The sequence below is a fragment of the Ceratotherium simum genome, chromosome 7 (genome assembly GCF_057802395.1).
Source record: "Ceratotherium simum simum isolate JZ-2026a chromosome 7, ASM5780239v1, whole genome shotgun sequence".
In the NCBI taxonomy this organism is placed as follows: domain Eukaryota; kingdom Metazoa; phylum Chordata; class Mammalia; order Perissodactyla; family Rhinocerotidae; genus Ceratotherium; species Ceratotherium simum.
In genome coordinates, this window is record NC_141906.1 from 48,007,860 (window position 1) to 48,031,568 (window position 23,709).

Here is a 23,709-nt window from a genome sequence, read left to right on the forward strand (position 1 = left end):
CCTGCCCTTCCTCCTCCCTCCCTGCCCCCTCCCGGCCCCCAAACTCCCCCTCGCCCCACCCCCGCCGGAACCCCGCGGGCTGTGCGCAGCGTCTCCACCCACGCGTGAGCCTCGGCTGCGTTTCCAGCCGGGGAGTCAGAGATCCATGTCCTCCACTGCCTCCCGTTTGGATGCCAAAGCAAAAACACCCTAATTGACACTTTGCTGCCTTTCGAGTGACTCTGGGCTCCTCGGGAACATGAGTGGACGGGCCCGCGTGAGGGCACGAGGCATCGCCCGCAGCCCCAGAGCCGCGGAAGTGGGGCGCACCCAGGCCTCGCCGCGGGTGCGTAGAACGCTTAGCTGACCTTGTCTCGCTCTCTCCTACCTTTGTGTCCTTCTTGGACACCGTCCTCCTGTGCATGTAGCTCTTCGTCTCTGCTAGGAAGTAGTGGGTTATCTTCTCTATCAACTTTGAGTCTTTCCAGCGTTTCTCACATTTTTCCCTTAAGTTATTATTGTAGATATTTTGACCATAAAGAGGACTGAAAATTGGAGGCAAGTGTCATTCTTTTCTACTTGCTGAGTTTGAATTACTTGGTTCGGTTTTAAGTCTCCTGATAAAAATTACTGTACCTTAATAGTACCGTTATATAGTAGACAATCTAATATGGTTCGTCTCGCTAATTAATATAGAAAAATAAATGATTTCAAACACAGCTGTGGTTTAGAGTCAGCCACTGATTCTTGAGCAACCCCTGTGGGTAGGGCTCCTTGCCAGGCTCAGGCAACTAGATTGAATTGACCGGCAAATCGACAACTTTTGGGTGAAGTTATGTACTCTTAGTGGGTGGAGCAATCTCTTAGACCAAAAGTACTCAAGCAAGTAGTCTGTGGTCTTTATGCCTTTACTCTCATGAAGAGGTCTTCTCTTGACCTCATCTATTTTTTAGCAGGCCAAGATATATTCCATCTTGAATAAAGAGAAGTAGTTACTGTGAAAAGAAAAAAGATTAATGGTTTCCTTCAACTATTATGTGAACTAATCTTGGACCAGTTTATTCAGGAGAGTCATCATCTGAGCTGGTGACCCAGGTCCTCTGGGCTCAATTTATTTCCTTGCTACAGACATGTTCACGTTGGAGGCCCCATGTCTGTGGGCCGTGGAAGCATGAGGTCCAGGCTCATCTGTACCACCTTCTCTCTGATGAGCTCCCTGAGTACAAGGATCATATCTCTGCCTCTTTACACCTCCAGGGTCTAAAGCTGTATCTGGCTCACAGTTGGTACTAAAATCAAAGTTTGATGAATGGGGAAAACTATAGCTTATCCTTATGCTTTTTACTAGAATGGGCAATCTCTTCTCATCATCTCTTAAGTGTTTTACCTGTTAACATTAGCTCATGGTAATCTAATGACTTAGGACATGTTACGGTTCTTATTTTGTGATAACCTTTTGATTTATGACGACGTCTTAAATTTGACCAAAATTTTTTTTCCCATTTTAGCCTACATCTTTTGATCTTAGTAACAATGAAGCATCCTCTGGCAGTGGTTGTATGGGAACAAGCAGGATTTCACAGGAATGTAAGTGCAACTCAGTCTGTTCTGTTCAGTTCCATTCCATCTGAATGGAACAGGAGGGACTCTACTAAGCCTTATGTGACTTCTTGAGCATCCCATTTTCCTTTTCTTGAAGGATCCCCGTGTGTTTGTTGTGTTTCTTTGGGACTCCCAAACGCAGAGCCTGCCACTGAATTTCCTTATTGTGCTTGGCAGTTGGGAATCCACAGACATTAAGAAGCCAGTGTTTCTCATGGACAGAGAAAACTGGACTGTGGTTACCAGGGGCAGTGGGGGTGGGGGGTGGGCACAAGGGGTGAAGGGAGTCATATATATGGTGATGGACAAACAAAAATATACAACCCAAAATTTCACAATGTTAGAAACCATTAAAACATCAATAAAAAAAAAAAAAAAAAAGAGAAGAAGCCAGTGTTTCTGATTCTTTCTGTTCACTGAATAATTTTGAAAAAATATTTTAAGACTCTTTATGACATATAAATGGCAGTACCATTGCCTTGCAGGGATGGTGGAAATCTGGCACACCTGCTGCCACTTCTCTCTCCTTCCTTTCCCGCCCGCGGTAGACATTACCATTTGATGGTAGTTCTTTTCCCTGCAAATCCAGATTTGGCCTCAGAATACTTGTCAACATGCTTCTGCAGGTAGCTACTATCACAGAGTGCTAGTTGGCGTGCCCAGTGCACGAGTTTGCTAGGGTTGCTGTGACAAAGTACCATAGACAGCGTGGCTTGAACAGTAGAAATGTATCGTCTTATAATTCCAGCACTACTGCCACCATTCAAATGTTATCCTAACTTCTCTTTGGGAATTTCTTTCCACATTTGCTGCACATTCTAGTCACTAGCAAGTAATGGAAACCCTTCATCCTTTGAGGATAGATTGAATTTTTACTTATTTTTTAAAATTGTGAAATATGCATAACATAAAGTTTACCATTTTAACCGTTTTTAAGTTTACAATCCAGTGTCATTAAGAACGTTCACATTGTTGTGCAACCATCATCGCCATCCATCTCTAGAACTTTTTTCGTCTTGCAGAACTGAAACTTCGTACTCGTTAAACCATAACTCCTCCTACCCCCCTCCCCCTAGTCCCTGGCAACTACCATTCTATGGTAGATTGAATTTTTAGAAACCACCAAACATCTTTTGAAACCAAGAGCGGTGAATGTTATGAATAATCTTGTGAGGATAATTGAATTTTTAAAAATTAAATAAATTTTGTGATTTTGCTGGGGGATTCAGACTCCACTGAGAAAGATACAGAGGGCAGTTTTGAGCAAGTGGTAGTGCCATTTCGGGTAGTTGCATGCAGTGACTGTACTGAGGACAGTGGTCGAGTCGGAGTCCTGGAGATTCATCATACTATTAGTCATATTACTTTGTAGTAGTAGTCTGTATTTTTATATTTTCACATTATCTTCAAAGTGCCAAAGTTGTATCCAAAAAATCAACGTCTCTTTGTACTCGTTTGAACAGAAAATATTCATTTGGAAACTTTTATTTTTAATTTCGTACTTTCTAGAACCTAACAGTAAGTGATATTCTCCAAAGTAAAACGCTTGCTTTCTTTCTCCGGGGAATGATCTAGCATACAAACTGATGGCAGTGTTCTGGGCATTTCTCTTCTTGTGGTTAGGAAAGATGAGAGAATTCAGCCCCAATCTGTGCAGAAGTTGGTGTGACAATCTTGGTTTGTAACTCTTCAGAGTGTTACACAAGAGCTGAAGGAGGGAGAGCTACCTTCCGTAAATGGGTGTGGAGCGGGACATAGGGAGATAGAGCTTTCTCCTTAGCCGAGGGGAGAATCAGAACAATCCAAAATATTTGAAGAGGTAGGACTAACTCAGAGTCTGTTATTTCTAACAAAACGTGCCATGTTTCCTCCACAGTTTTCAGTTTTTAGGCTGAAGACTGCTATATAGTCATGATTGTTTTCAGCAATGTGGGCCAGTTTTATTAAGACCACAAAAATCAGAGTTATGCTTCTAGATGCGTTTTTGACATAGTAGCTGTAAACAATATGACTATAATGAAATATGAGACATTATGGTGTTCTCTTCATATTTTAGCTGAAGATGGCATATCCTCTGGTGATGCTGGAAGTACCTTCATGGAAAGAGGTGGGAAAATCAGACAGGATTTCATGGATTTGGCTGTCTATACTAGAGAGAAATTGGCCCATGTGAAAGATTGCAAAACAGGTACCCAGTCTTCACGTTACTTACTTTTCAATGTTGCCTCAAAAGCTTTAATTCCTACATCTAAAACAAACAAGTTCATATATTATCTTAAAAGATATTTATTGACCATCTATGGTCAGTGTGGTCTGACTGCTATGTTCAAGGCATTATCTAGACACTAGATATTTTAACCTTAATTCTCTCTTTTATTAATAGAGATAATAACATTTTCTTTAAAACTACATTTCACTTGTTGAAAACATTTTTCTTTACACCTGGGTTAGGGGTCAAAAAAGGTGCTTTGTCTCTTTCCCAACCCTTTTCCTATATGGGGAATAGTAACCTTTCTAGTTTCAGCTATAAAAAGAAAGATATGGCCTGTTTCAGGAATTCTTTACCCAAATTCCAGGCTCATCCCTGAAATTGCACCCAGAATTGTGGACATACACATTTTCAGGGAAGTAGGTCTGTTGTTTTCATTGGATTCTCAAAAGGCTTTGTGACACCCTCCCAGAAGTTAAGACTCACTGATGCAGATCAGTCTTTTTCAAACTTTTAAAAACCAGCAAAGTAAGAAATAGAAATATTGTTATCCAGCATACACATACTACCCAAGGATAGTTGAAACAAAGTTTCATGAAACAATGCTTGCCCTTACTTGGGCAAGGTACTCCTGTGCATTCTGATGTATTCTAGTCTTTTCATGAAACATGATGGTTCACCTCACTTACTTTCATACCTGCAGCGCTAATGGATCATGACTACAGTTTGAAAACACTAGTGTAGATGATCTCGAAGGGTATTGCCAGCTCTGACATTCTAGGATGACTTCTCTTTGTCCGTTAATATGAGCAGCTAAACTACATTGCCATTTCCTCAGGATCTGGAAGAACAAAAGAAAGCTTTTCTTTAATTAAAATAGCACATTGATTCCTTGCTCCTACCATGTGTATACCAAAGATCAAAGCTGGGGAAATACTAAGGCACACATGATACTTTTTCTTCCCCAGCACCTCCGGGGCTCATGTTTCCACTTCCTCCGTGAAAAAAGCAAATTAGTGCCTATTTGATATAATTCTTTTCTGTACGACAAACACTGGATGAGTCCTACAAAGAGAGGTGAAAGGTACTTCCTTTGTGCCCTCCTAGATTCTGTCCTGGAGGGCGCTTATGCCATCTTGAGTGCTGACCACCTACATTGTGGCCATCTCTGAAAGTCTGAGTTAGACTTTGAAGAGGTGAATAAAAAATTCTGTAGAGAGTGGAATTCCTGGAAGCACACATGGTCTCCATGTGCCTGCAAAAAATAGAAACCAGGTGGGGCTGGCCCGGTGGTGCAAGCGGTTAAGTGCACACGCTCCGATGTAGCGGCCCGGGGTTCGCCGGTTCGGATCCCAGGCGCACACGGACGCACTGCTTGTCAAGCCATGCTGTGGCGGCGTCCCATATAAAGTGGAGGAAGATGGGCATGGATGTTAGCCCAGGGCCAGTCTTCCTCAGCAAAAAGAGGAGGATTGGCAGATGTTAGCTCAGGGCCAATCTTCCTCATAAAAAAAAAAAAGAAGAAGAAGCCAGGAGACCCTGTCTGTTTTCACACAGGAAAGATGTGTAATTTCTTCCTCTCTCCCCAGTCCTCCCCTCAGTCTCTGAGGGCCTTCTCTGGGACTTGTAGAACGGTCTAACCACTGGACTGTTTCAGAATTTTCAAAAGTATGGTTAACTTTTGATTGTCTGGATTTCTAAGAGGTTAGGGGTTGTGATTCATAGTAAGAACTAGTTTCTTCATAATCTGAGAGCAATATGATTTCAGAGCAGCTTCTGAAAATATTACTCGAGCTGATTTGAATTGCACAGAAGCAGAGCTGGAAGGCACACTTTGGAAGGAGTCCTAGGGTAGTTGAATTCAGATGCTTCTTTTCTCCCAGGGACAAGAATGTCAGTGTCTGTGCTTATGTTCTTATGAGGCCTGCTTTACATATGATTTCTTTTTAACTCCCAACATGTGTTTACAGGACTCCATAAAGTTATCTGGCTGAGGGTTATTAGAGTCTTTTGTCACTGAACAAGAATCCTTGCTTTACAGCAACAACTATGCCTATGCAAATAAATTTTTTAAATGACGTGATTAACATGGACGTGGTGTGGAGTTTTTTTTGGTTAAAAAAATGTTTTTTATTTGTCCTCTTCAGGTTCCAGTGGAATACCTGTGAAGCTGGCCACAAATCTCTTTAATTTAGATTTGCCCCAGGACTGGCAGCTGTACCAGTATCATGTGACATATATTCCAGATTTAGAATCTCGAAGGCTGAGAATTGCTTTGCTTTATAGTCATAGGGAACTTTCCAACAAAGCAAAAGCATTCGACGGTGTCATCCTTTTTCTCTCACAAAAGCTAGAAGAAAAGGTATAGTATGGTTACTTTTTATATGCACAAGTGTATGCATATATTTATACTCATCCATATATATTTAAGAAGTTAGCTGATTTTCATGACAGTTGGAATAAGCGTTTTGCTCATTCTTGTCCTCTTTCCTGTTCCCATGCCCGCGAGAAAAAAGACTTCCTAATTAAGACCTCATCAGTATTGATTTCTTAATTAAGAAGCTGATGGTCTGGCATTGTAAAAATAAGATCTGTAGTACAAACACTGCTTTTTCAACTACTATTTTTTTTTAGGCAAAGTGTCCTTGAAATAGACATCCTTTTTAAACTTTTCCCAAAATAGGCAAGACATTAAGGAACACCATTTAGCCTGTGGCTTCAAAGCTTTAAATTTACTCTCCTTTTCTTGCCCCTGCACAATTGTGCCTGAGTGTACAAGTAACTTTACCTCAGTCTCTGACTCTGAAACTGTCATTTCTTTTATGAGCTGTTCCACTATATGAAATATGAGTTATTGATATCAGTCTTAAGGATATTTTTTAGTGGTGCGGCCATTGAATATGGCAATTTCATGATTCATATTCCTTTATCCATTTTTTTACACCTTCAACATTTTCAGTCCTAAAATAAAGATATTGGTATTGATGTTTTTATCATATTCTTTCTTCTAAAGCAATATTAAAATTACTAGAAGGAAAAAAGAACCAGTTTCTGTATGAAAAATTAAAACAGAGCATTGGATTAAAACTTGATGCCTGTCCCTTGGAAAGCTTAATCATTAGTTCAACATTTTGAACAGGATGGTACCAATAGCATAAATGCAGATTTCTAGACTCCACATAAATCTCTGTGAATTCCTCAAGAAATGCATTTCTGAACACTCTTGGGGACTTTATCCTTTTATGAGACCTTTATAGGCCCTACTTGAGTGATTATTTCATCTGGATATGGAACTTTAAAATTATACTACAGGATTAAATTTAAAGGCATGGAAAATCTAGATCTGTAAATTTAGACACATTTTTATTGATCATTTATTGATTATTAAGTCCTTATTGATCCCTCAGTATTTTGTCCTATGACCAGATGTTGATAGCATGCTAATATGGCCTCTCGTGCTTAGATGATATATTTCAAGTGTATTGTTATCATTTAAGATCCTCTTGTTCTTGTAGATAAATCTGTAGTAACAATTTGGAAATTTTGATATATTGAAATTGTTATGATGTACCTCCCTTGAATGGCCCAGCTTCCTTCAATTGTACCTAATCAAAGTGAAGTTGTACTCTACAGATGCTAGGAATAAGTTAATATTACTCACTTCTCATTCAAAATGAGCATGTAGTATGTACCACACACCTTATTGTTGGGGCTGGAATCTGATGAGGAGGCAGGTAAATAAATAGATAGTAAAAACATGGTGTGACAAAGGCCAGTTGATTTCGTTTCCCAGGCACAGTTGATGCTAGGTCTAGATGGAATAGTGTTGTCTTATTCCTTATTAACATATGAATGACCTGTCACCCAGTGACAGTGAAAAAGAAATGGTAAAAAGAAATAGTGTCCTAATGAAGATATTGCCATTGTCACCTTTTTATTCTGGTCTTAATATTGACTAAGGCTTAGTCCTGCACTCCCATGCATCCCGTACACACTTCACAGGTTGCTTATCGTAGTTGAAAGAGGTTTTCCACTATTTCTTGTACTTGTAAATAGTGCAGCTCTAGAAGTTCTGTTCTGCTGCCTCCTGGCCTTCCTCTGTCTTCCAGACCCCATCTGTGCATCTGTGGCCATGACCTGGATTACTATCACTGGTCACATCCATTTGCCACTCTTATGCATTCATTCTACAAGTATAAAGAGCCTACTGTGTACCTGGCAGGATGATGCCACCATGGAGGAGACAAGGATAAATAAAACAAGGTTCTTGTTATCAAAAAAATTTCAATTTAGAACCGAAGTTGTGCAGCGCAAGGGAGAGTGAAATAAGTGCCATAATAGTACTTAGTAGTTTTATTATGCTAACATTCACTGAGCACTTACTAGGTGTTAGGTGCTGTGCTTGGTTGTCCTCTGGATTAGCCCCAGCACATCTCTCTTGAGATGAGCAGATCTATACTTTATGTCCCACCTACCACCACTGCTACTATTATCCTACCAGATTACACTTGTTGAGCACTCATTCTGCCAGGGTCTTTATATGCATGATCTCATTTAATCCTCTCATCACCCCTGGGGCCTTAGAGAAGTTAAGTATCTTGCCCAAGGTTTTCATACAGAGCTTGATGAAAGGAAAGATCCTTCCCAGCAGGATACTTCAGCGGGAGTGATAATTCATTTCTTGGATAGCATTTAGATCAATGAAGGGGGTGGCGATGGGGTCAGGGGAGATTACTAAACAGGACTGGAAGGAGCAAAGGCACAAGGATAGGGAGTGAGGGGCATATTTTAGAAGCTTCTGCTCATTCCTGCTTAGCCGGGAATGAATGGAAGTTGTGGCTTCAAAGGTGGAGAACTTTAAATGTCCTGCTGAGGAATAGGGACTGTCCTCCAAGAACCACTGACGCCTTTGGTAGCTGGTTTAATTACGGTTACTCTGATTACATCCTGTTGAGTGGTTGACAGGAGAAAGTGGAAAGATTAATAAAGTGCCACTGGAATAGTCTGGGCAGGATTTCAAAAGGGCTTGAACAAAGTGCTGCTACAGATAGGGATGAGATCCTTGAATTATCTCATTTAATCTTCACAACTCGCTCCCACTTTAGAGATGGGGAATGGTCTTCAAGAGTTGAAGTAACTTGCTCCATATCACACAGGCTGCAGGAGCCAGGGGCCAGGGTCTGTCCAATTTCAAATCACGTGCTCGTAAGCTCTGTGGTAAATAATGGTATTGGAACAGCTGAAATAGATTATAGAGACATTGCTGGCATAGAAGTGCTGACACTTGCCAACCGATTAGCTGGTCGATGGAGGAGAACTGAAGGCTCAGTCTGAGGAAGGCACGGGAAGTGAGGAGGAGTTGGTGTTTGGTGGGGAGGTGCAGGAGACGCTGATGAGTTTGCTCTTAGGTGGCTGTTAGGAATGCAGTTCCTGCATAGAGGTCTGAGCATGGACCATGTGCTGCCCGCTCGCACCCCCGACCCCCTACTCCAACCGCCTTTGTTGTCTTAGCCTTTGTCCTGAAATCCCTGCAGCAGTTTGAGAGCCCCCCGTCTCTCCTGCCTGCTAGCCTTCTCCCAGAAGTTGAGGAGCTCTTGCTCTAGCTCTCCACTTCTGACTTCTACACAATTTTATCTGAAGCCGGAAATCACCTCAATGAAATATTTCATCCCCTGTGAAAGGACCCTTTTTTCTTCATTTCCCTGCAATGAGCCATTCCTGCTCTACATTCTTGGTTCAGCCTAAAAGTGGTTAAAGCTACAATTTAACTATAGAAAGAAGGGGTAAAATACATAAATGCTTGCTAATGAACTGACCTCTTCTAATTCCTTACATTTTGAAAAATCCTTGATCATTGATTTTTATTGACTGATTTGTTCATTTATTCCAAAAATCTGTACCAAGCCGTGTCTGGTCTAAGGAGCTTTAAATTTAGTTGGGCAGCTGGTATAGCAAGAATTTGCTATACCAGCTATTTTTGCATTCATTATATTGTTAGAACATTGTTCCAGATTATAAGAACCTTAGGGATTTCTCTGGACCTTTCAAAAATTAATTAAATCAGATTTCTGATCTGTTTAAACTTCTAGCATTTTCTCCTCTCTCTCCCCACATATACTTTCCCTTCTCCTTTGCTTTCTTCCTCTCTTCTTCTCAGCTCTTCTGTTTTATGAATAAACTTTTGAGAGGCTGTATTCTGAAATCCATGAACCCGGGATGGGCAGGACAGTCCACTAATAGGCTTCTGGATATCCATGAACTCCCTGAAAATGGGTACCTTCTGTGTGTCATTGTGGTATAAACATATGTGAAATTTTCTTGGGAGAATGTCTATAACTTTTATCAGACTCTTAAAACAATTTGTCTCCCATCCCCTTCTCCCCCCCAAAAAAGTCAAGAACCACTACTCTGGAATTCTCTTTGGACTGAATCTTTGAACACTGAGTCTGGTTTTGATTCTCCGTTAAGAAGTTAGAGAGTAGAGAGATGTGTTGCTTTTCTAGTGTTAGCAAGACACAGAGAAAAAATCCCCTCCAAACATAATGTGTTGATTAGATTATTACTCACGTACTAACACCTGCAGTTTTGTTTTTGTTAATGCATATTAAATTGTGATGGCTTCACCATATCTACATTTTGCACACTTGGAGATAATGTGTAGCGTGCATATTAAGTACTTCTTTTCCCAGGTCACAGAATTGTCAAGTGAAACTCAAAGAGGTGAGACTGTAAAGATGACCATCACTCTGACAAGGGAGCTGCCAGCAAGTTCTCCCGTGTGCATCCAGGTCTTCAGTATAATCTTCAAAAAGTAAGATGCCTTAAATGTGAATTTAATTTAGGCTAATGATGCCTTTCAGCAATGAGCCTGGGTATTAACATTATCAACCATTTTGTAGGCAGTGTGCCAGAAACAATGTCATCTTTAGGGCAATTTTCCATGTACTTGCATGTACTTGTGCAATAATGTGCATCACAGACCATCACAGCCTCTAACTGGTACCAGTCATTGTTATCCAGTATTATTTGAGTTGAGACAAAGGAATCAAGGGTTGTGGTATCTCAGTGGTAGCAGAGAGGGTGCCTTTTTCCTTCTCTTCTTTTTCTGTACCCCCTCCCACCCTCCACTCCCAGACTTAAAAGTTGAGTACGTCTGGGCTAGTGAACCGAAGGATTTGTTCTTCTCCTAGCTATTGTATTTTAAGGGTAAAGGCTGATGCCATCTGCTTCCTGCTCTCCCCCAGCCCACAGCCCTCTTTCCTTGCCCATATGCACCCGGGGGAGCAGAAGGAAATCAAAGTGATCTGAGGATCGTTTGCTTCAAAGTCATCTCTGGGAGAGGTTGGGTGGAAATCGATAAAATGCAGATTCCCCAGCCCCTCACTAGACCCAGTAGATAGAATTTCATAAGTGGGGCCTGAAAATCTATGTTTTTAGCAAGCTTCCCAGGAGACACATGGGTACAAGAAAGCTTGAGAACCACTGTTTTCCATGCTACTGGTGTGGATCAGTAAGATGGTCTGTTAAAGAACCTAGGATTCGAGCCCTTCACTCAACAGAGGCCTCTGGAGAGGATGAGGACAGGGGAGTTTGGGGTTTTGCTGAGTAGGGCTCATAAAGGAACTTCCTCTACACAAACACATGATTTCCTAATTCTGGTCAGACGTCTTGCTGAGTGTCTTTAGATCATATCTGGGCCTCAACTCAGTGTTGCATAATGCTCTTCAGAAGCCAGTCTTACATGTGCCCTCCTGCGAGGGGACTCTTCAGTCAGCTAACATTTGGAGGGTGCTTTTCAGTTACAAAGCTTTTTCACTTGTGTCTGATCTTACTTGATCCTCACTCAAGGGCCCTGAGGAAGGTACTATTAAAATCCCCATTTTACAGATAAGGAGGCTGAGGCTCAGTGACATTTGGTAGCCAGAATCATGCAGTTGGAACCCCTGTTTTCTGACTCGAAACTCTCACGTTTCCCCCATGCACTGGACAGCCTCAGATCAGTGATGTGTCAACTTCCAAAGGTGACCAGGTTAGCTGCTGAGGAGGCAGGCATGTTATTTGGTAGGATCTGGGGTGCTCGAGTAGCCTTATTAGAAACAGCCTCCTCACCTCAAAATAGGGAAGAGGCCAGAAGAGCCTTCAGACATGGCCTGCCTCACCCCGTCCACACTAACCAGAATGTTTGAACCACAGTCATAACTGGTAAGTGACCACATATTTATCATTGCGGTTGAACCCAGACAGGTAAAAATAATTTCAGTTGTATCATTCTCAAATATGAAGAAGTGATAGTTCTTAGATATACACTCATATGTGTATTTAGTATCTAAGCCTTCTAGTGCTGTAAGAATGAGAGTTCTATACTTTCTGCATATTTTTATCATGTTCAGCATGAGTACAAACTTAGAATTACACTGTCATTGACTGATGTTTACCAAAGATTAAAAAAATGTATACTTGCAGGATCTTAAAAAAGTTGTCCATGTACCAAATTGGACGGAACTTCTATAAGCCTTCCGAGCCAGTGGAAATTCCCCAGCACAAGTAGGTTTATTTATGTTTTCTGTTACTCTGAAATTGCTACAATGTGAGCAACATAATTTATGATGTAATATTATACTACTATGCCTCCTGAGAGACTCTGTGGTATGAAAAATAATGGATTTTTTTAATTTTCAAGTTTTTTAATAGAATGGTGAATGTCACCGTAAAGCTAGCAGCCTGTTTTCTCATGTTAGTATGCTAGATCCTTATCATAAATAGTAGAAGGAATTCAGACACTGAATTTTCTGTGTGTAATGAGTAATAATGAAAGCTTATTCTGCTTTAGGGGAAGTAGATGCTTCAGGGAAAGTGGGCAGCTATGTCTTGAACTGGTGGTTTCTCAGCTCTCCAAAATATGCGGTCAAGCCAAAGACAGAGAGGCAACCGGTAACCCAAAGGCAGATACGTAAACAAAGGGAGAAGTGCATAAAAGATAGAAAATGGGGCAGGGTGTTTGGCTTTCTGCCAGGTGGAGGAAAAATGGTAAGGTTTCTGTATGTTAATTAAGTATGTCAGAGTGATCTATGTAAAGCATCCTATTCATCCCTGTCACTTATCTCTCTACCTGGGTTAGAAGTTCTGGTAAGTCCAGTGTTGTGCTGAGCTGGAGTTGGTGCTCAGTGCATGTGCTTGTTCTGAAGGCTGGCTTAGTATCACGGTGCATGGAGGCCACAAAATATAAACTGAAATGATTTTTTTTAAATATTTATTTTTTCATGCTACTTCCGTAAATTTTTCTTATTCAGGACTTCAGTCTGTGACATTCATAAACGTGGAAAGGAGCTGTAGCCTCTGCTACAGTTTCTCTTGTATGTCTGTGCATGATATCACTTAGTTTATTTCGTAATAGACTCATTATTAAGTCTATCCACTGTCTTCACATTGAATCAATGTGCTTTTCTGAACCTAGATGTTTTCATGCTGGAACAGATCACTCCATATTGATCCTATAGCTGTGGTTCTCAACCAAGGGCAGTTTTGCCCCCCAGGGGACATTTGGCAATGTCTGTAGACATTTTTGGTTGTCACAGCTGGGGTCTGCTACTGGCATCCAGTGGGTAGAGGCCAGGGATGCTGCTAAGCATCGTACAATGTACAGAACAGCCCTTCACAAAGAATTATCCAGTCCACAATGTTGGTAGTGCCAAGACTGAGAAATCCTGCTCTACAGAGAATATATTTTATCTTAAATATATGTTTAAAGACAGCTGGAAGTAGCTAAAGTTTTTAGTCAGCAACTGGAAGAAATCAGACTAAAGAAAAAATTATTTCGTAAAAATCTAGAGACTTGGAATGTAGAACCATCATTTAAAAATGTGTATTGTTTTTCTGATATAACATTTAAAATATTTATTTTTAAATTTTTATTTATTTCTAAATATTTATTTGTTTTTTTAAGGTTGTCCCTTTGGCCTGGGTTTGCCATTTCTATATCACACTTTGAAAGCAGGCTCCTATTTAGTGCTGATGTGAGTTATAAAGTCCTCCGGCATGAGACTGTTTTGGAATTCATGACTGGTCTCTGCCTGAGAACTGGCATGTCCTGCTTTACCCAGACGTGTGAAAAACAGCTGATTGGGCTCATTGTCCTTACAAGGTAAGAGTCCGCATTTAAATGAACTTTTCTCCAGAGAATGAATAATTTATCGTACTTGGGAACAGGAATCAGCACCGGGGTATTGGCCTGAGCACACATCTGATCAGTTCACTCACCTGTCAGAAAACCCGGCCCTGAGCAATTGTCTAGAGTTCAGACTTCCCCGAGTGGCATTCTGGACCGTCCACAATTAGATGTGGTCCTGCATTATCTCTTGCTGTACCCCCAGCCCCAAAAGTCTGCCCTTTGCTGCTTCAGTGCCTCTGCCTGGATTCCCCACCCCTAATTCTGCCTTTTAAATTTCTATTTCCGCCAAGCCCAGCTCAAATGTTACTGCTTTTCTGAACCTCCACGTGTCCACCCAGTTGGAATTATTTGGTTCCCTCCCCTATGCTGCTCGCATAGCACGTTGCTTATAGCCACCTTTTTACAGCTATTTTATTTTATAACATTATAGGACAGAACATTAGGCCATTTTTCACCTTCTCTATAAGATTATCAGGTCTTTAAGGCTGAGACCTGTCAAGCCTCTAGGATTGTCTATGTATAATTGGCCCTCAATGCACATTGAACTGCATTAAAGACGGGCAGATTAGGTGACTTCCAGAGTACTAAAAACTTACCATATAGGGCTGCTAGTCCACGGATACTTCTTTTAGAGGACCTGCTAGCCTTCTCCTAGTCTGGCTTGGAATTTCCACTGAAAGTTGCTTTTCTGGGTTATATAGCAGAGAGGTGGGACTGGTTGAATTCCACACGACTTGGAATGAGAAGGCCGCTCTCTTATCTTCCTGTCATGATCAAGGCTATTTCAAAGTCACCTTGCAGGGAACCACGAGCCCTGGAGAAACCCGATGAGGAGGTTTGTGGCCCCAGGCTGGGGCAGGGTGAGACATATCCCAGGCCACACAGTGCTGAAGGGGATAATGAGCTTAGAGTGATCTTAGCTGAGCTGCTTGGCAGTTTTGCTGAGGGCCAGCCCTAAATGGAAGATGAAGCAGGATACCAGAATTGCATGGTTGATCAGCCTTCTTTTGTGCTTTTTGTCAGAAAAACTATCTGGGACCTCAAAACATCTGTGTGACACCAGAAGCTGATGGGAAAGTTTTGAACAATGGTTTGGCCCTTGAACATTTAAGAATGATTTACCTAAAGTTAGTGTGTCCATGAGAAAAACAGATTGTGATCTAATGACTTTCCCACTGGTTTTATTGGAATACTGAGGTCTTCCTGTTTACTGAAGAGTTAATTAGTGCTCTTCTCAGATAAGAGCTGATCATTTTTTAAAAAGTGACTATTCTTGGTTACTGTCTTTCATAACTTCTGAAATTCTGGAGCCTAATACTTTGAATTAAAAGTGTAGTGAAATAGTCACTTATCTTGTATGATTTGGACAAAAAAATTAAAGATTTCTTGCATTTACCAGATACAATAACAAAACCTATCGCATCGATGACATCGACTGGTCAGTGAAGCCCACGCACACCTTTCAGAAGCGGGATGGGGCAGAGATCACCTATGTGGATTACTACAAGCAGGTAGGACTTTTTTTCCTTCATCCTCATCTTCCTTCCCCTTAACTCAGAGAAGTCTCCCCCATTCCTTTCCAAGTCCAACAAGTCCCCCAAATTGTCAGACGGAGTCTGCCTCCTCTGACATCATTCTCTGCCTTGTCCCTTCCCCTCCATCCCCACTGTCTCTAGCTTGGCTCAGACTCTCATCCCTTTTTCCTGTTGTCCTTCTTCCTGTAGTCTGAGTAAGCTTCCTTAAAAGCCTATCTGATAATATCACTTACCTGCTTAAAATATTTCCATGGCTCCCCATTGCCTTAGGATTAGGAGCCAGATCTAAGCTCCTGGGCAGAGTTTCCAAGACCTTTTATGATCTGGCCCTTCCTTGCCTCTTGAGCCTGATTTCTTACCACTTCTGTTTACTTTGTACCTTCTGCTCACTGTTTGTGGTTCATTGAGTCAGTTACTCCCCTCTGCATTTTCTTGCATGTTGCTTCCTCCTCCTGGACACCCTTCACAGCCAGCCAATCACTAAACACCCTTCAAAACTCAACTCAGCTGTCAACCCTTAGGGGAGCCCCATGATGCTCTCCCCAGGGCTCCCCTCCCTGCACTTAGCTACATCAAATTATCACTGGCAGGACACAAATGGTCTGACACCCTTCCTGAAATTTGAGCTCTTTATTTCTGGATACCCAGGGCTAGCACAGAGCTTGTACATAGTAGATACTCAAACATTTATTGATGGAATCTCCTGCTGCCTCTGGGAGCTTGATTCACAGTTATCACCATTACCCCTGACCCCACCTTCCATCTTCAGTTACTTTCAGAGGCTCCTTCTCTTTAATGTACAATCATATTCAGGTCTCCGAAATCTCACAGATGTTTTAAAAACAAAAACAAACAGCAGCAAAAAGCCTTCCTTGACCTTTCCACACCTTCAAGAAAAACTATTTCCTTTTTCTCCTTAGTAGCTCATTTCTTTAGAAGGTCATCTACACTGGCTCCAAGGACCTCTTCAATTTTTCCTTCCTGAAGCCTCAGCAGTCTGATATCCTTATCTGCTCCTGTGGAGACAGCTGTCTAAAGGTCAAATCCAGCTACTGATCTCATCCTAAGGGGCTTTCAGTGGCATTTGACATAGTGACCACTCCCATGTGGCTGAACTGCTGTCTTCTGTGTCTCTGGTGGTTTGCCACTACATTTCAGGTTGTTTTTTCTCAGCCTCCTTTGACGTTTTCTCCCATCCTTTCCCCCAAATGTTAAACGCTGTTATTCATCATGGTTCCCTCCTATAGGATCTTCCTGCAGATTTTGAGATCATTCAAATATAATATTTTTGCTTTGCCCTCATTCCTAAATTACACGCTCATCTCCATTTTCAGACAACATTTGCATGAATATCCTGCAGCCCTGTCAAACTAACCTAATTCATACTGCATTCATTGTCTTTCCCACTCCCGTTTCTCCTTGGAAATTCTGCCTCTCAGGAAATCATTTTGCTTCCTTCCTCCTCTTCACCCTCACTTCCTCGTTCAAGATGAGTTCCACCTCCGTTATCCTTGAATTCTCCCTGGAACTCATCCCCCTCTCCAGCCCTATTCACTGCATTAATGGAGAACCACCCACGGGTTCCTGTCTTGGGGATTTCCTCCGGGATTTATGGCCTCCTTGTGGAGGCCATAAAGGATCTGTCATCCTTACTGCCACCAGAGAGACCTTTCTGAAATGCTGCCCAGAAATCTGGTTGGAACATAAGCTCTGGGTAAGACAGTCCTGGCACTAGCTGTGTGACCTTGGACAAATCATGAAACCTGGAGTGTCGTCTGTAAAGGAGAGTCATCTATCTGCCTTCACGGTGCAATGTAAGCACTGAACGAGTCTGCCTCAGCCATCAGTAGTGGAAATGCTGGCATTGAGTTGGCTCCAGTGGGGTCATTGCACTAATTATGGAGCCAGCTGGAGGCTAGTCTGACTCTGGATGAAACCCAGAAGAGAGCAGGGAAATGATTTTTTTTAAATGGTGTTGCATTATAAAAGATAATTAAAATCATAAAACTGGCCCTCAGATATAAAATATAGAGCCTGGGAAGGAAGTAGAAATGAGTAGGTAACCATGGGATTTTTTTTTTTCCTTCATTGAAAAGATTTGCTTGTATATTCATTTTGGGATTACTTGGTGCTTATAAGCAAGGATGCTCGTTTTACAGTGTTTCCATATTAACTTTTCCTTCATTAACCTTGCATTCTGTAGCAATACAATATTACTTTATCTGACCTAAATCAGCCAGTGCTTGTTAGTCTGTTGAAAAGCAGGAGCAATGATAACGCTGAGGTTCGGATGGCCCACCTGATACCCGAGCTCTGCTTTCTTACAGGTAATGTTTATGTTTTATACTCTCTCAGGCTCCTGGTCATGGGCTCCTGATACTTAGCAGTGGGCAGAGCCTCCTTAAGTTAGCTGAGCGCCAGAGCGTTGATTTAACCCATGGGGGATGGGCCTGTTAAGTAATTTATTTGATAGAGAAAGTGGGAGGATGCAGTGCCCTTTGGAAATTGCTTGGCACAGTCAGTTATCTATTTCCTTTATCTCGTATATTCTATTTTTTATGTTGATGTAATATAGGCCCCCAGAAACTTTCCTAAAACCAAGCTGCTCTTCGCCATTTTTTGAACTTCACCAGTATAGGGAGCGATATAACTTTGATTTTCTTCAGGTATATTGTTTGAGTGGTGCCAAAACGATCCTTATTTTCTTTTTGCATGAGCTTCCAGAAGGTAGTCTCACTATACAGTAGAATCTGAGTAACTGTATCCAGTACTTTTAATCATGTTCATTTGATTAACAGTGGGACTAAGGAGGGAAGACTTTCTACTTTTTACTTTTTTCTCTATTGCTCGAATCAGTTATGATGTGTATATATTTATTTTGCAATTAGAAAAATTAATAAGCATATAATCCTTGAAGGGAGGGATGTTCATTCTTAGTAGTATTCTGATATTCCAGGTCTGCGAAGTCCCATATGGTAGCCCTAGCCACATGCATTTATTGAGCACTTGAAATGTGACTAGCGCGACTGAGGGACTGAATGGAGATATGCTGTAAGTGTAAAATACAGTCTGGATTTCTAAGACTTAATACATATGGAAAAAGGGAAAATAACTTACTAATAAATTTTTAGATTAATTATATGTTAAAATGATAATATTTTGTGTATATTGAGTTAAATATAAATAAATACTATTTATGTAATTTCTTCTGTTTCTTTTTGGCTTTTTTTAACATGGCTACTAGAAAATTTTAAATGACATGTATGGCTTGCATGTCTGTTAGACAGTGCTGTCCAGATGCTAAATCCAGTTCAGTTTAAGTGAAAAGCTTACACTGCACCTGAGTTGGGCTGGGGATCCATTGCATACGGTTCACTTTTTCACTTGGTTTTCGTTTACATTTAATAGGACTGACTGACGAGGCAACCTCTGATTTCCAACTGATGAAGGCTGTGGCTGAAGGAATGCGTCTCAGTCCTCTGGAAAGGCAGCAGCGCCTAGCCAGGCTTGCTGATGACATCCAGAGGTACTGAGATGCCTTGCTGGGACCAGAGTGTACCCTGCCTAGGGCCTAGTTTATAGAATTGGATAATCTGTAAAACGCTTCATTCCTTGATGAAAATGTCTCATCTCTATTGACTCAGAACATGGCACCTTTGAATTGGGTTGCCCAGAGCCAGAGGTTCATCCAAGATGCCTCAGGACTATAGGTCGAAGGGAGGTGGTTGGAGGTCACACTGGCAGAAGTACCACCTCACTTCAACTAGATGGCTCTGCTCTCATCCATTTAAAACGTTGACATTCTGGATAAAATTTTGAATGAATAAAAGGGATGTCATTAAAAAAATCAGCCAGTCCAGGCCCCCAGTATTCAGGGTCAAGAACGTTCAGATCTTAATATAGTGGCCTCAGCACACTGATCATTAGGAAGCCCCACTATGTGTTCTTTAAACTTAGGAATACCTTTGTACGCTTTGGTTCGGCCCATCTGATTCTCAGACTGCGTCCCTGCCCTCGTTGATAACAGTTTGCTGTAACCTGTGATGAGCTTCTCCGTTCTCACTGCCTAGAGCTTTGCTGTCCAGTACTGTAGCCTCATGTGACTAGTGGGCACTTGAAGTGTGGCTAGTGCCACATCTTGAAATGATCATATTTTGGATATATTGGGTTAAATAATATATATTTTAAAAATAACTTTGTTACTTTATGCTTTTTTTAATGCAGCTACTAGAAAATTTAAAATGATATATGTGGCTTGCTTTATATTTTTACTGAACAATACTGTTGTAGAATGATCTTTTTTCCTTTACAAAAGTGTTTTTTTTGAAGTAATACCAGCTCATGAAGGAATTTGAAAATTTACATAAGCAAAAAGAAAGACGTGTGTGTGTGTCTACTCAGTAAATATTTGTTTAAGAAATGAATGAATCATAACTGAATGGTGTGTCTTCTTTCAGATATTCTCAAATGTATATGATCATGTTCTTTTCAGGAAAATGACATAGTGCTGGATATCATGTTTTGTAACTTGCTTTTTCTTGATCATTTCCATATGATAAGTTTGCACCTCTAGTATTGTGCTAGTGGTTTCATAGTTTTCCATTTTATGGCTACACTTTATGTCACTTATTCTGGACATTCCCCAGACATGCTTACTTGAGAAAAGCCTCCTGGTTCTCTCCTGTTATACCAAGCTGTGGCTACGTCTTCCTGACGCTTCTACCTGCCACCTGTCAGTAGTCCCATTTGCTTCAGCCCAGTTTCCTGTCCAGTGTTTGCCTCACCCATCTCGTCTTGGGCAGATGGTATCTGAAGCGAAATAATTCAAAGTATTTAATGTGACCAGACCAGACATAACATTAATAGATGGAAATAATGAGCTGTTATGGAAAGACAGAGGTAAAGAGACTTAAGCTCCCCTAAAGAGAGAATGGAAGCTTTAATGGGCAAAGAAAAACAAGAATCTCATCAGTCTCCTTTGTGAGCATCTCGCTTACCATGTGCCGGCTACTGTAATAGAGACCAGGAGACAAAGTCAGTGAGGTTGCTCCCTGAAAGGAGCTTACAGCTTGATGGAGATTATCATGTATCATAATCCAATGAGATAATACATAAACTATGATTAAAGTTTACTAATTTATAAACTTAAAAGTACTATACAAATATAAAGTACTGTTATTATTGCTAATACTAATATTCTGCTCATAGTCTTCCTACCGCCCTATCCTTCTGAAGCCTAAGTCCTTATGTTCCGTTCCTTTATCACCCTCATCCACTCCCAAGCCAACAAATTCAAATATTCCCAGAAGACATCTCTACATCCGGAGACTCCAAAATATCTCTTTATGAACAAGTTTATTATCAGGAATAATATTTCACATTTATTTAGCACGTAGCATGTGCCGGGCAGTGTGGCAGTCCTTTCCGTGTATTGTCATATTTAATCTTTATATCAACCCTATGAAGCAGCTGGTTTTGTTATCCCTACCTTTTGCCAATAAGGAAACCCAAGGCTTTAAAAGATTTAAGAGTTTGTCCAAGGTCACATATTATATGTTAGTGCTAGCAGTTAAATCCAGATCTGTCCGGCTTAAAGGCCCATTTTGCTAACCGACTGACGTGCCACGCTGGAAGCCTTTTCCCACCTGGCATGGTCCAAATGAGTGCAGTTGTCCCATAATGCTTTTCAGCAGGGAAAAAAAAAGTGATAGTAGAAATAGAAATCAGAAAGCCTAAAGAAAATCAGCCCCTGAATAATTCAGGAACTTAGAATTCCATCTCTAATGATTAAAATTATTTAGAAAATAAGCACTTGAATGATTTAAAATTCAAATCTATCAACAGAAACAAGGATGCTCGTTTTGAGCTGGAGACCTGGGGGCTGCGTTTTGGATGCCAGATGTCTTTGACTGGCCGGGTTGTGCCGTCAGAAAAAATATTAGTGCGAGACCAAGTAGTAAGTGCTGTGATTTTAGTTTCATTTAAAAGTATTTACTTGAATATGCGTAAGTTTGATCATTTGCCAGGGTGACTAGTGGGCTTGCAGTCTTCATTTGGCTTCTCCATGGCCATGTCCCCGCCCTCCCTTAGTCTGCAGCCTTGAGGTTCCCTCCGATCCGTGTGCACTTGTGCAGGCTTAGCAGCACCCAGCAAACACGATTCAGGTTAGCGCAGTGTGTTGTCATTTAAAGATGCGTTAGAAGATGGTATTTCAAACCATTGCAATGAAAACATGCCCACCTATTATTGGGTGTTGTGCCTCTCTTACGTCACTTAAAAAAAAACAAAAACTATAGTACCAGAGAAGATTCTATTAACTGGTGAAGGTTACTTGCAATAGATTGTATTTCCTGATACCAGAGTTGGGTTTTTAGTTGCTGTGTCAGTTCTTCCAGAGTTAATATTCCAAAGTAAAATGCTGCTCAACTGGCATAAACATGAAAAAATTTGCATATAACCCATCCCAGCCGTAGCACTCAGGAAAAGAGGCATTCTGAAACCTGAAGAGATATATCATTACCTCTTTTGGGCTTCAACTGAAGAAACAAACCTATTGTATGCGAAAATTTTGCATTATTTTTCTCCTTTTCCCTTCTGTTTTGTCCATTTTTAAAGCCAGTTACATTTCATGTCATTTTTATTTATTTATTTATTTTTGTGAGGAAGATCAGCCCTGAGCTAACATCCATTGCCAGTCTTCCTCTTTTTGCTAAAGAAGATTGGCCCTGGGCTAACATCCATGCCCATCTTCCTCTACTTTATATGGGACGCTGCCACAGCATGGCTTGACAAGCGGTGTGTCGCTCGGCGCCCCGGATCCGAACCTTCGAACCCCAGGCCACCAAAGCAGAGCGCAGGAACTTAACCACTACGCCACGGGGCTGGCCCGTCATGTCATTTTTAAAGGCTCTCTTCTTGTCTTTATTTGATAGAATAAACCGACATGTCTAAACTAATATAATCAAGCAACGAATGTTTCATGTTGGCAGAATAGGGATTTTTTTCCTCATTTCTTTTGATAATCCATCCAAATTACCAAAACCCTTATTGGAGAAGCTGAGAAAAACTACTTTTGAAAATAAAACACTTTGTAAAGTACTAGAATGTAGGCCCCCATTAGGATCTTGGTCAGGAGTCAATACAGAGAAGCTCAGTTTCAGTTCCACATATGAAGTGGGACTTAATGATATTTGAAATGATCTGTTTCATTACGTCTATAAGTAAAGTCACATTTATCAGAGTTTTTTGTGACATGGAAACAGGTCTTCATAGGAGAAGAGGCACTAATATGGAAAACCGGCCCCCTAGAGGTGGTGGTGGCTGCTGTGTCATGGGCTTCTTGGCAAATACTGCTTTTCTGAAATTGGGTTCTAAGAACTGAGTAAACTAAAGGTTCACAGGCCTCAGAGTGGGCCTTGGGCATTTGTCCTGGGTCTCCTGCTAGCCCATCAGATGACAGCCGGTAGGAGTATAGGTGAGGGCTGTGGTTCTCCCCATATTGGCTGTAATAGAAAAGAATGAACCTTGGCTCCAGAATACCATCTATGGAGGGCTAGCCCTTCCCCATCATTTTCAGGCTAAGGTCACCTCGTGGAGCTGAGATCCTACCTGGCCACCTGATGGCAAGGCGCTGTGAGGGTGGCTGGTGGTTGGAAGTCAGAGTGCTTGGTGGAAAGTGCCCTGATTACATGTCAAGAAGACCAACATTCTAAACTTGTCACTGCCACCAACTGGCTCCATGACCTCTCTCAGCCACAGCTTCGGAGTCTGTAAAACAAGGGGATTGTGGTGCTTCTTAAACATGAATGTACAGATGAATCACTTGGGAACTTGTTAGCATGCAGCTTCTGATTCAGTGGGTCTGGGATGGGACTCTGCATTTCTAACAAGCTCTCAGGAAATAATCATGCTGCTACAAGACAGCACTTGGAGTAGCAAGATTAGATTACAGTGCGGTCCTTTTTAATTCGAGCAGTGGCTGTTCCCAGCTTGCCACACCAAGGATGTTTCCACTGGATTCCAGTCCATGGATCTAAGCAGAGGGCTAGTGACCAGTCTAAAGTCTCCCCTCTTCAGTGCAGGGAGCTTGTTTTTCCTGGTCGCCTGGGGAACCTTCCAAAAGTGAGGAAGGAATTTGTGTCCTGGCCTCATCTTTGCTCCTAGATGTAGCCACTCCTGACGTAATGTATATTATTAAGTGTCCTGTAGGGTTTGTT

At 41.4% G+C, this 23,709-nt stretch overlaps 1 protein-coding gene across 3 annotated transcripts in view; it reads left to right on the forward strand.

Annotated features, from left to right (window-relative positions):
- The first annotated feature begins 238 nt into the window (after positions 1-238).
- The window catches only part of PIWIL4 (piwi like RNA-mediated gene silencing 4), a 37,101-nt gene continuing 13,630 nt past the window's right edge, over positions 239-23,709 (forward strand). The window contains exons 1-12 of one of the 3 annotated variants that reach the window (XM_087434031.1): positions 239-325; positions 870-872; positions 1,488-1,566; positions 3,638-3,769; positions 5,938-6,152; positions 10,480-10,601; positions 12,254-12,334; positions 13,734-13,931; positions 15,358-15,469; positions 17,697-17,820; positions 18,902-19,019; positions 21,338-21,449. In XM_087434031.1, coding sequence (XP_087290157.1) covers positions 239-325; positions 870-872; positions 1,488-1,566; positions 3,638-3,769; positions 5,938-6,152; positions 10,480-10,601; positions 12,254-12,334; positions 13,734-13,931; positions 15,358-15,469; positions 17,697-17,820; positions 18,902-19,019; positions 21,338-21,449 — 1,383 coding nt within the window. Of the gene's footprint in view, positions 326-869; positions 873-1,487; positions 1,573-3,637; positions 3,770-5,937; positions 6,153-10,479; positions 10,602-12,253; positions 12,335-13,733; positions 13,932-15,357; positions 15,470-17,696; positions 17,821-18,901; positions 19,020-21,337; positions 21,450-23,709 lie in introns of all 3 variants that reach the window. The other 2 variants (XM_004427432.3, XM_087434030.1) reach the window with 2 other exon arrangements.